This window comes from Lissotriton helveticus, chromosome 5_1, assembly GCF_964261635.1.
Source record: "Lissotriton helveticus chromosome 5_1, aLisHel1.1, whole genome shotgun sequence".
Lineage (NCBI taxonomy): Eukaryota > Metazoa > Chordata > Amphibia > Caudata > Salamandridae > Lissotriton > Lissotriton helveticus.
Window position 1 is genome coordinate 1,362,074,276 of NC_136065.1, and position 13,631 is coordinate 1,362,087,906.

Genomic DNA, 13,631 nt, shown 5'->3' on the forward strand with positions numbered 1-13,631 from the left:
CGACGCGATGGTGCGCCAGTGGAGGAGGTGATGGCGGATCGTGACGCCCACTGTAGTTTGATGGGCCTGAAAGGTCGGACTAGGAGGACTTGGAGGCTGCTGCAGAGAGGGCGGTGGTGGACTGGCACGCCCGCTGGCCCCCAGAACCATGTCGGTGGTTCCCACGTCCCCGGCAGCGTTGAGGTTGAACAGCTAGCGCTGGCCTGTGGCTCTGAAAGGAATGTGTTGGGGCACCCCTTCCGTGGCCACGAAAGGGGCGAAAAGCAGACCCTGCAGGGTGCGTGGTGGAGAGGCCCAAGGACTTGGCAGTAGCCCGAGAGTCCTTGAAGCGCTCTAGCGCACTGTCTGCCTTGTCTCCGAACAGGTGAAGGCCATCAAAGGGCATGTCCATCAAGGTGTTCTGGACATCCCCAGAAAAGCCAGCCGTTCTCAACCAGGCATGACGACGAAGAGCCACCGACGTTGAAATGGTCCTCCCCAGTGAGTCGGCAGTGTCCAGTCCACAGCGGATGGTAAACTTTGCTGCGTCTCTCCCCTCGGCAATAGCATGCAAGGGTACGGCCCGGGCCTCCTCCGGACACTGCGTCAGCACTTGCGCCACCGTATCCCACACGGAGTGGGAATAACGGCCCAACAGGCAAGCAGTGTTTACCGACAGCACCCCTTTGCTGGAGGAAGAAACAACTTCTTCCCAAGCTGATCCAGCTTCTTGGATTCCCTCTCCGGTGGTGCGTTAGGGAATGCGCTTTGGACGTTGAAGCTTGGACCACCAAGCTCTCGGGCGAGGGATGTTGGAAGAGGAAAGTGGGGTCGCCCGGTGGCTTCGGGCAACCATCCTATTCACAGGAGCCCCTGTGATGGGCCTGGACCAGGTGCCCAAAAGGATGTCCGTGAGGGCTTTGTTAAATGGCAGCAGGGGCTCCAAAGAGCTCGCTGCTGGTTGAAGCACCTCTGTCAGGAGGTTAGTCCTGACTGCCACAGTAGCTAGCTCTAGGTTTAGGACCTCGGCCGCCCTACACAACACCACTGTGTAAGACGCTCCCTCCTCTGTAGCCACAGTAGGAGGAGACAACATGCCAAGGTCTGGTGAGGTGTCCAGATCACTGGCATCCCCCAGTTCCTCTCTTCAGTCCTGGTCTTACTCCAACTGGTCAGTTAAAGGGTCACCAGGCCCCTTCCAGTCTTCCTCACCCTCCTCTGCCTACCAAACTGGTTGAAAATGGCCAGGGTGGAATGCAGGCATAAAAGTACCCATTGGCGCCAGATCTGGCGTTGGTTGATGCCGGTTGGAGGTCCAGCCGGCGTTGACTGCAGACGTGGTGCAGGTGAAATCTGCGCTGATGGAGGTGTAATGAGGTCGACCGGCGTCGATCCTGATCGGGGCCTGGATCCAAGGGGTCCCTGAGGTGCCGAAGCTGGAGGCGAAGGCCTAGGGCCCCCAGCCGAGTCCGCGGGGGCCGAAGGCGCACGGGCGGAGTCAGGCTCCTAAAGATGGCATGCACCGCTTCGTAGAACTGACGAAGCTGGGCAGGGGTCACTCCAGGTTTAGGCTGGAGTCGACCCTATATAGACTCCGCACGCGGAGCACCAGAAGGGGCAGCACTCGCACCCTTTGTTGCGTCGGCCAGTGGACGAGGGGAAGTCGAAGAGCTTTTATGCTTCTTCGACTTCTTCCTGTGCTTCAACTTACCTGGCCCAGAGTGCGAAGACTTAGACGAGGAGTGATGATGGCTCAGCGATCGGTCCCTCGACCTCCCACGCGACCGGGACCCCGAACGACGCAGAGCCGACTGCCAGGCTTAGAGAAGCTTTCTGGACTGCTCCCGCATAGACTTCTGGGCCATGGTTCGGCAGTCGGAGCCCTACGTGGGGTCCTGGTCCGGCTCCAGGCAGTAGAGGCACATGCGGTGCGGATCCGTCACTAACATCAGTCAGGTACAGGAACCGCAAGCCTTGAAACCGGGCATCCCTCGTGCACCAGGAGTCGATGTTAGACTCAAAAATAAAGTCGACAAAAGTTACAAAAAAAGTCAGTCAAAAAGTGACAGGGGGTACCGCTCTCTCCGGATCTGCACCTACTGGCACAAAAATAGAAAGAACTGACATCAGCCCGCGAGGGCGGAGTCTAAGGAGCTACCGCAACATCATTACGGCAATCACAATGCCAACGAAGAATACGGAGCCGACGGACGCCAACTTTCGACGCGCAGGGGTACTGCTGATGAAAAACTTCCCGGAACAAGTCTGAAGCATGGGTTAATTCTAAGGTAAGGAATCTATAACTCACTGTTACATTCAGATCTACACAGTGGCAAATATGTACAATAGAAGCACATACATTCACACACATATATATATATATATATATATATATATATATATAATATATATATATACACACAAACATTTACACACAAATCATACATACACACATTATATACACACACACATCATATATATCGTTAAGATTTTAATACATTGCTAGCTGCTTTTTTTTTTTTTTTTTTTAAACCGAGTTTAATATAGCGCAAACTTGACCCAAAGGTATCTGGTATCAGAGCGTTGAGAGGGGAATGGTTACATTGTGCAATAACTGCAATTAAAAGATGCAGTAATGCCCTGCCGTGACAAATCCAGGCTGCAGATTTGAAGGACACAGTAATTGTTTCACTGCACACTTAGTTTCAGTGAACAACTTTGAAGTGGTATTGATCACGTAGTCGCAGGAAGATGAACAAATGTATTCTTTATAGATATATCTATATATAAGAGTATGTAACAGCACAGAGCCCAGATCACACCCAGCCCCAATGACTTCTCTCTCTTTGAAATCAATGTTCTCAAAGAGAAACTTGATGTTTCATCATAGAACTTTACTATGTCACTACTAATGATGCATGAAAGTATATACAAGATACACATGACTATACCGCACACTTCGCCAAAGGAGAGCCGATTTATGGGGGTCCATCGTAGGGCCAGATCCATGACGTAATTTTAAGACCCCTAAATAAAGTTAATTTCCTAAAAGTCTCAATGAAAATCATTTGCATAGAGAAAATCCTGAAATATGTGACCAAACCGTTCCTTTTGGACCCATGGTCCATGTGCATACATTAGTGCATTCTTTGGAGTAGTGGCACCCTGAATCTCAAAAACAAAAATTCAGATTAAAGCCACTGCTTCATTGGAACATCTAATGCTATGGAACACAAGTCGATAGAAACTACCGCAGGCAAGATGTAACTTTTTAACAGTCAGGGTCAGTCTGCTGAAAGACCCATCTAAACGTTGGACTGCTCATTTGAGGTTAAACAAGCAGGATATGTATGTCCTTCTCCCTCGAAAAATAGAAATTGAATTGGGAAAAAAATGGAAATCAACATCAGAGAAAGTTACCTACCTTAGAACAGGTACTAGGTGCTGTATAGATCCCATGTACTTAAATACTGCAGCTGTAACAAGGTCAATCTTTGTACAGTGTTCCTGACCAAGTATCTCAAATATTTAAAAAGAAAAAGGTGACAGGAAGCTAAGCAAGAAAAGTAAAGGGGTACGTACGTACCTATGGCATATCTTCACACTATGGCATCAATACATGCTTAGCCGGAGACCTGAAACAAGCTAACAGTTATGGAAGCTATGGAGGTCTATTTGAGTGCATTAACTGGAACATTTCGTAAAAACAGTAACATATTCAAATTTACCTCAAACACGCCAACTAGTCTTCCTAAGGTTCCCTTTACGCCAGCCTGTTTAAAAAAAAAACATTTTAAAAGTTACAAACATAACAGCTGCAAGGTGTTTGCTTAAAAGACACGACAAGCATTTTCAGCATTGGCAGTTCACTTAATTTATACGATAGTTTAACACTACTAGCTGCTACAGTAATAAGGACTTAATCGCCCATACAAAATATGGACGCAGAGAAAACAAGCATTTGCAATGCAATAGGTCTCGCATTTAGGAGCGTTTTAGCTATTGACATTGTAAATGAGAATGCCTTTTACTTATGTGTTGTTTTTAAAACATAAATAAAAGGCATTTCCATTCACAATGCTAACAGCTTAAACTCTTGCAAATGCGAGACCTATTGCATTGCAAATGCTTGTTTTTGACTGTTATCGTGGCTTGTGGTGTTTCATGCATGTAGGCGAAGGATTATGTTGCAGGGGCTTGAGTGAGCCACGGCTAGATAGTGTTGTGCAGTATGTCAATTGCTGGTGTGCTATTGCAGGACTGGTGGCTGATCAGTGTTACGGGGTATTTTGTTATTTGGTGTTTACTTTTAGAGTGTGATGTGAAGCTCTCTGCATACCTACGACCTCTGTGGCACCAGACTTTTCAAATGGCAGCATGGCTCTGTTTGGCGGCTGTAGAGTTGGACGCGTGTTGCAGGAGAATGACCCCACTCATTGGGCTTTGGAGGGGGGGGGGATGAAAGAGGTTGGGATCGAAATGCAAGACACAGACAGGAGTCAGAGCTGAGGAGTAAGGAGTTGCAGTCTGTAAGGGGCCGAATCGGACCGGGGAAGCAGCTCCCACAGTTGATTTCAAGCAAAAGGCAGTCAACCTACTCCCACCCGGCCACGATTTAACAGCCCTGTTTACAGGGAAAGGAACCAGTGCTTCAGAGGCGTCAGTCCCAGGCAGAGAGTGATGGATAAATAAAACAAGATATATTAGTCTATTTTTTCAATATGATATGCTTTTCTTAGCAAGCACGACACCAGCGGCATGCTGCGCTGATTACTGAAAGCATATAATATTGAAAAAATAGAGTTTAGCAAGCCGCGCCAGAGGAAAGAAAAGTGTGCCTCGCTAAAATCTATGCTTTCAATATTGTACGTTTTTCATAAGTAGTGCAGCATGCCGCTCTGCCTACTAAAAGCACATAATATTGAAAAAATAGAGTTGGGCAAGCCGCGCCAGAGAAATGAAAGGCGCTGCAGCCATTCTTGAAGAAGGGGCCGCATATAATGAAAGGAGAAGGGGCCTGATAGAGACAGGGAGGGAGGGGGCGAGCGAGCAGGAGTTGCGTTTACGTCGGAGGGAGAGAACGAGCAGGAGTTGTGCCAACGTCGCGAGCTGTACGCGTGCACATCTGCTGTCCCTTGTGCTAACACCACAAGTCATACGCATGCACATCACCTGTCCTCCGTACACGTGCAGATGTCTTGTCCCCCTTCGGCAAAGAAATAGACAACAATAGAACTCGCCAAGGCGAGAAGCACATGGGCTGCATCACTAGGCGAGACCTAAAAAGGGGGGCCTACAACAAAGGCTGGAAATTCATAGCAGTTACTGCAATGCTGGAAAATACAAACATTGGCAAAGCCAATAGGTCTCGCCTATGTAAAAGATATTGGCTTTGCAAATGTGTATTCGCCTTGCTCTACTATTCAGCAAGGCTAAACGTTTTTGGTGTAAAGTAGAGATGCGAGTAGGGGCATGGAGTGGCCTAGTGTGGAGGGGAGGGGCCTAGAGCGGATGGTCCTGGACTGGAGGGGTGTGGAGTGCAGTGGAGTGGTATGAAGTGCAGCGAAATGGAGTGGTATGAAGTGGAGTGCAGTGGAGGGGTCTGGAGTGCAGCAGAGTGGAGGGGTCTAGGGTAGAGTGGAGTGGCGGGTCTAGGGTAGAGTGGAGTGGCAGGGTCTAGGGTAGGGTAGAGTGGCGGGGTCTAGGGTAGAGTGGCGGGGTCTAGGGTAGAGTGGAGGGGTCTAGGGTAGAGTGGAGGGGTCTAGGGTAGAGTGGAGGGGTCTAGGGTAGAGTGGAGGGGTCTAGGGTAGAGTGGAGGGGTCTAGGGTAGAGTGGAGGGGTCTAGGGTAGAGTGGAGGGGTCTAGGGTAGAGTGGAGGGGTCTAGGGTAGAGTGGAGTGGCGCGGCACAGAGGAGAGCGGAAAGCGGCACAGAGGAAAGTGTCTGTGCCATGGAGTAGTGTTGTAGAGTGGACTGGCGTAGAGTGGAGTATGCATGGTGTGGTAGCACACTGTTGTTAAAGACAACACATTTTCAATTGAAATTACCATTTTATTCGCACAGAAAGTTTAACTGAAAAAAGTACACAGCGCTCACATGATGTGTGGAAATGGCAACGCCAAGTGTACTGATTAGACCATAATAAAAAATTTGTTTCCACCTAACTTCAGAATTACAAACATAAGGTAATTCATTTGTGCTTTTATAATTTTGATATTTTCTGAACTATTTGAACAGTTCAAGATCATCCTACAGCCTCTCCTCTCACATGGGTAAACACAAGGTTTGTCACATAAATCCTCTCACTTTAAAGTCAGAGAAAGAAAGGTAAACACCAAGGTCCCTCGAAGTCCGAACCAGACATCTGACCTCTGTCTTGGAAGGCACTACAAATGTGACAAGATTTGAACTATATTGCAAGGCCCGTTTACAAAAAGCGAGATCTGGAGGAATAGAGTAAATAGGCTATGATCCACAGAAGGAAAAGATTCAAGCTAGACAGCCTAAAACAAATAAAGCCAGCAAATGGAAAGCAAGCAAACGTGAGTTAAAAAATACAAACCAAATGGTAAGTAATGGGTGGAATGCATGCCAAGAGAAGCTTTCGGACCCTCCCTAAGATACTGGTAGCACACCAGACAGTGGTGCTGTCTGGAAGGCTTTGACCTAAAAAATGAGATTACTAACACCCCAACAGCTTATGCCATATGCTAAGACGCCACCCTCAATACCTACTTACACTGTCTCATGCCCCAGCCCATTTTGCCTCACAATTGCCAACTACTGAAGCAACATCCTAGCCTATTTGGCTTAGGTGTCCCAAGGCATACATACATTTGTGCTGTGAGTAGGTTAATTCACCCTGAGCAAAACTGCCAATTCTACACTGTTATCCCCCTCTTCGTCTGAACCAGCTCTAACTTCCTTTTTTAGTCATTTCCTACTATCAAAGCCACCCTAACCTCTAAGATTAAGTAATAGCAAAGGGAAAGACCGTTCTGAGAGTTAAACAATGAAATGGATAGCTGTGCACTGGCTCGAATGGGGAGCACATCAGAAATGAGAGAACTAAATTAAGAACCCACTGTGGCCAAAAGGGGCTTGGGGGAAATGTGGATCAAACCTTTCAGATAATGCATCGAAACTTAAACGACGGTTGGTGTGGTCAACTTAAAAAGGCCAAATGGCAAACAAGTAATGGCAAACAAGTAACCCTTACCAGTGCCCATTGCTAGTTCTTTCTGGACTAAAGACAACATAAAAACAAAACATCAGACAACTTTGCTAGCAATGTGTCTGTATGGGGGCAAGAACCCCACTAGGCATAAACAGATTTCGTGGATGGACTTCATGCAGCCAGAATGAAATCCATGACTGCAGGAGGTAGTTTGAATGCAGTCCACTCATGCGACTCAATCTCCACACATTGGAGGTGTAGGTTGCGCAGGCCGGGTGCAAGACCCTGCCCTGGAGTTGCACAGCAGATCCTCATGAAACAGTTTTCCAGATTTTCCAGGTACTACCCTCTCCTGGCCCAATACAGAGCTACAAGGATGACTTGGGCACTGTCATTCCTGATCTTCAGCACTTGAGGCAAGAGCAGTAGTGTTGGGAAGGCCACTCTAGGCGGAAAGCGTCTGAGAGATAGTCCTCTTAGAAACTCCAGCATGCTTTAGTGCGGTTATTGCATTTTCTTGCCTGTGGCAAAGATATAGAGCAAGGGCTGCTGGAAAATGCCCTATGTTCACTTGAGGTAACTGCCATTTGTGATCTTCTAATCATAGCAGGCTAATTTCGTCGGCCCTGGTAGTTAAAGATACCACCAGATGATTAACAACCAGTGTGTAGTGTAGCACCTCTTGGCACAGGACCCAGCACCCCACTCTAACCTGCTTGTTGCAGTACCACATGGTGGAGGGGTTGTCTGTGAGGACCCGAGCCAGCCTCCCTGTGATGGAGGGTAGGAAGGCCATCAATGCCAAGCTAGTTACTAGCAACTCCAAGAGGTTGATGTGTAGATTGGCTTCAAACAAACATCAGAATCCTCTGATCCCCACCTCTCCCAGGTGACCTACCCAATCCAGCAGCAATTCATCAGTCACCACAGTCAGCTCTAGGAGAGATGTGAAGGGGGTCTGCCACTGGTCCAACCGCAGCCACCACTACAGATGTTTTGCTTCTCCTAAGGCATCAAGATTGAATCTCAGATTCCCTTCATGCTCAGCCCACTGACACTTAAGATCCCACTGCAGAACTCACATGTGCCGCCTGGCATAGTTGACAAGCAGGATGAAAGAGGACAAGAAGTTTAAGAGTGACTAACGCAAATCCAAGGCTGAAACATTGCGAGTCCTGCACACATTGAACTGGAGGTCAGGCTTGAAACTGCACTGTAACCAGTATGGCTCTGATGAACGGGAGCTCTGAGAATGAGTCCCATCTGCCTTCAGCAAATTGATCAAGAAACCTAATGATGTGAGGAGGCTAGTGGTTGTCGGGAGGTGGTCTGCAACTGACTGTGCGGGTCGGCATTCAACATCAAATTGTTGAGAAGGGGAAGACTAGTATAGTCAATCCCCAAAAATGTGTAACAAACATCACCATCACTTTAGTAAAAACCTTAGGGGCACTGGTGAGGCAAAAGAAGACCAAGGAAAACCGAAATTGCTTCTGTCCACTTTGAACCACAGGTGCTACTATCTAGGTTCCTGAATCCAGAACCGATAGAACCTGGGTCAGCATGAACATCCTGAATTTGTCCTTTTTCAGAAGGAAATTGACATGGTGAAGATCTAAAAAGGATGAAGGTCTCCATCCTTCGCACAGGAAATAACTGAGTAACATCCAGTCACTACTTCCGATGCCCTGATCCTCTCTACAGCTCCTTTGGCCAAAACAGCATGGACTTACTGCAGCAGAATAGGCAAATGGTCCTCCAAAAGCTTCTCAGGTATGGGTGAAATATACACAGTGAATGGCAGAGCATAACTCTGCTGCACTATTTATAGAACCAATTTCAGATCTAATGCTCTACCACCCTTGGATGTAACAACTCATCCTGCCTTCAACAAAGTGCTCATGCGCTGCTGAGGGCAAATTGAAGTAGCTTGAAAGCTTTAGACAGTTGTGCGAAGGACTGAGCTGCCCCTATTGGCCTGGACATGGACTGCTAAATCCCTGACTTCGGCCTCAAAAAGGACGGGGTGGTCTTGGATTCAAACCCCTTCTAGAGCCTTGAAAGGGGAGGAAATGCTGGGAACCGGCTACATGGGTTTAAAATGACCGAAGGAGTGCTATATGGTCCTGCTTTCTTTGACGCGCTTCTGTGAAGAGTCTGCTTTATCTCTGAAAAAACGAATGCAATCAAATGGCAGATTCTTTAGTGATGCTTGGACATCACGTGAAAAACCCACGGATCTCATCGCCACATGGCACCATACTTGTACAAACTGTCTTGCCTAAGCAGCTGGTAGTGTCCAGAACAGAATAAATGGTATACGTTGATACATCATGACGATGATCCTGGATGATCTGATCTAAATTGGCGTAAAATTCGTCCAGGACTGTCACCAACATCTCGCTGACCATATATTCCACAAAGCATATGATTGTCTTTCTAAGAGGTAGCCAACACTGGCCCACCAAAGGGAGAATCTGACTGAAAAAAACATCTCTTTTCCAAATGCCTCCATACATTTGGATGCCTTATCAAGGAGTTGTAGAGAACAAGTTCAAGCTCAGCCTGCTCGTATGTGCCTTGACAACCAGGCTTTTGGGTGTAGGATGTTGTGGTTGTGGTAGATCAGTAATGTCTAGCCACTTGCCTCTTTAATGGAGGAGTAAGAGCAAGGTTTGGCCTAGGTGTCCATTACTGTGTCCAAGCGAGCTTTATTAAAAGGGAGATGGGGTTCCACAGATGCCTGCCCAGTCAGTAGAATTTCTGTCAGAACATTAGTTTTGACCCCAGTAGATGGGAGCTGTACGTCCAATACTTCAGCTGAATTCCAGAAGTCCACAGCAAAAGGGGCTGATGCATCCATTGAGAGACCGGGCTGACGATAGGGGGGGGGGGCTGGGAGGACTCAAATACATGTCAGGGGATGTATTCAACTCCACTGGACTCCTGTAAATCCATGTACAGAGTGTCAACTTAATATCAGTCATCATACCAAATCTTCAAAGTTGTGGGCTTTGATCAGTCCGATCCAACCAGATTTGGATGATTTGAAGGTGAATCCCTGGCAGGGATAGTGTCCTGTTTGAGTCAGAATGAGGTTGAACTGGCTGAGTCAGGACTGCTGCATGATAACTTCAGCAGAGGTTGGGACGGATTTGGTTAAGATAAGATAATCTGCTCTTCCTCTCGCACTGTCGACTGTGGCGCTAGATTCAAAGTCAGGGTGGGTGTCAGCCCCAGAGACAGGGCAGACCCTACAGTGGGACGGAGAGGCAGACACAGCTTGGAGGACGGATTTGCTGATAATACAACTGGAGGCCTCTCTGGATCCATGGGGCCTGAAGGTGCACCAGAGGGAGCATGAAGGGTGCTGAAAACTTGCTAAACAGCTTCTTTAAAAGCCTCTGTTAGTTAGGGAGTCGCAGTTGGACCCGAGAATTTGGGGTGCATCAAGAAAGGTTGGGGAATCTGTTCCTTAATAGGAGGCCAGGACTTAAAGGCACCATGCATCTTGATTTTAGAGCGGAAGGCCAGAGAAGAATCTGGCTTTATTTTCTTGTATTCTTTTTTAACTTTAACTCACCAAATAGTTTTGAATGTAAGTAAGATCTTTTGCATGAATGGCCTTGAGAGTGAGTCCGTGTCTTCTACTGGGGGCTGGACTTCAATGCCTTCCTTGATGTTCGACAATGTAGAGTTTGGCTTCAGGATCCCAGATTGTCTTGGGGTTGCCGCAAGACTTAGAGCTGTGTGACGACCATAAATATCAAAGGGAGAATTAGTGGGAATCTGCCCAAAACATCTGTTTGTGACCATTACTACAAGACTTAAATCCTGTAATTTTTAGGTAAGGACATGCTCCCTTGCACAATTTGAAAAATATTTTTGAAAACAATTGACCAAGAGAGGAGGTAAAAGTTTAAGAGTGGGCTACAGATTCATGTGCAAAGATGCAGAAAGGAAATAGGACGCGAGCGCACGTTGGAGTCAATTTTATGTAGATCCAGCCTCACTTATAGGACAGAATGAAGCAGATTACACCTTTACTGGAGAAAGGGAGAAGTGCTCTGTAAAATCTCCAAATCCAGTCTAGTGCCTGAAGATATTCATAAGGTAAGGAATCCGAGTTTAGTAGTACCCATCATAACATGACCATTTTTATGGCCTCTAACCTTTCAGCTAAAATCCCCTGCTAGGATTCTGCTAGAGGGAACATGATAATTTCATAAAGTTCTTGGACTGGTCGGATACCCCAGGTCGTCTTCTGTACAAAAAAGTATGCCGTATAAAACCCTACTCCTTTTTACGTTTGGCTTGAGTAAGCTTTAGACTTCAATGGGAGCTCACAATCACAAACAATAATGGAGAGTAGCAGAGAGGGGCTTATATCTGCCTCTTTGATGATCATCTTGTTGATTGGCATTTGACTAAGCAGCAATTGCTTTAGCCAAAGAATGAAGTAGGTGCACACTCATAACTTATCAAGAAACATTGAGAATACTGTAAGCCAAATGCAGTACACCGGGGCTTTGTATAGTGCAGTTTTGTGAAAATTATGACAGCAAGAGGTTTCACGTTATGAAAATCGTAATAACCACTAAAGGAAAGGGGCATTACGTTGCTTAATGGCCGATCACGGCCGAAGACACCGCCTCCACCATGAAAAGCATCCACTCGGGGGGCCTCACATCTACCACAGAGCTGCGGCCACCATCGCACCCGAACTACAACGTACCATCAACACCACCTTCAAAACAGGCACCTTCCCAGATGACTGGAAGCGCGCAGAAGTCAGACCCATGCTCAAGAAGCCTACAGCTGACCCCACCAACCAAAAGAACCATCTGCCCATCTCGTTCCTCCCCTTCGCAGCCAAAGTTGCAGAGAAAACAGTCAACAGGAAACTGACACGATTCACTTGAAGAGAATGCAGTCTTCGACCCGTCCCAATCCGGATTCCGAAGCAACCACAGCACAGAGACCGCCCAACTCACTGCCACAGACTACATCCACACCCTCCTGGCCCAAAGCCACTCCACAGCCCTCATCCTATTTGACCTATGAGCGGCCTTCAACACCGTCTCCCACCACACACTAGTCGCCAGACTACATGACACAGGCATACAAGGAACAGCCCTGGTCTGGATCCGATCATTCCTCACCTGAAGAAGCTAAAGGATCAGACTACCACCCTTCCTCTCCGACCCCACGAAAATCACCCGCGTAGTCCCACAGGGTTCATCACTGAGCCCCACCCTTTTCAACATTTACATGGCCCCCCTCACAGCCATCATCTGACAACACGGCCTCGACATTGTATCCTATGCCAACGACACCCAGCTCATCCTCTCCCTCACCCAAGACCCCACCACAGCCAAACTCAACTTCCAGAAGGAATGCAAGACGTTGCAGTCTGGATGATCATCAGCTGCCTGAAGCTCAATGCAGAGAAGACAGAAGTCCTCGTCCTCGGTACTACCCCTTCTGCATGGGACAGCACCTGGTGGCCAACCGCCCTCAGAAGCCCACATACCTCCTCAGACCACACCAAGAACCTCAGCATCGTAGTAGATTCATCACTCACCATGAACAGACAGGTCAACGCGGTCACCTCCAGCTGTTTAAACACCCTCTGCATCCTCCGCAAGACCTTCAAGTGCATCCCCCTGAGTCAAGGAAGACAGTCATCCACGCACTCATCACCAGCAGACTGGACTATGGAAACTCACTCTACGCTGGCATCAACAAGTCCCTACTCCGCAAACTCCAGACAATACAGAACACCGCCGCCAGACTCGTCCTCGGCATCCCCCAACACAAACACAGCAGTCAACACCTACGAAGTCTCCACTGAATCCCCATGGAGAAAAGAGTCCCTTTCAAAATCCTCACTCACGCTTCAAATGCCTACACAACATCGGACCCAAATACCTCAACGACAGAATCAACTTCAACGTACCCAAAATAAACTTCCGATCTTTTAACCTCACACTGGCAGAAATCCCAGCGCATCCAAAGAGCCAGAGCAGGCGGAAGATCCTTCTCTCACATTGCAGCCAAGACCTGGAACCAGCTACCAGCAGACATCAGTCGTGCCCCCTCTTTGAACACATTCAGGAAGACCCTCAAGACCGGACTCTTAGGCTAAACAGATCTGAGCCCCACCCCTCACCCCCCATTAAAGCCTTGAGACCCTCACAGGTGAGTAGCATGCTTACAATTCCTTGATTGATTAATAAAGTGAATACCTTTTTGAAATATCTATGTCAGCAGGGGCTACAAAGGTCTGGGTTTCATTGCATACTGTGTAATTTTATCATTTATATTTAGTTGTACACAAAATAAAGTATTTTTTCTTTTTAGAAGTAAAAACATTGACTGGATACTGATCTATTAAGTGTTGTATATTTTGCAGTGTCCTATGTTACTGCTCCACACCACTTTCCTAAGCAAGCACTGGAGATCAGTGCCTCACT

General features: G+C 47.5%; 1 protein-coding gene across 2 annotated transcripts in view; it reads right to left on the bottom strand.

The window, feature by feature from the left end:
• Positions 1 to 13,631, bottom strand: part of NUDT3 (nudix hydrolase 3) — a 351,126-nt gene that overhangs the window by 164,649 nt on the left and 172,846 nt on the right. For both annotated transcript variants that reach the window (XM_078644257.1, XM_078644258.1), the window contains exon 3: positions 3,708 to 3,752. In XM_078644257.1, the coding sequence (XP_078500383.1) occupies positions 3,708 to 3,752 (45 nt within the window). The remainder of the gene's footprint in view (positions 1 to 3,707; positions 3,753 to 13,631) is intronic.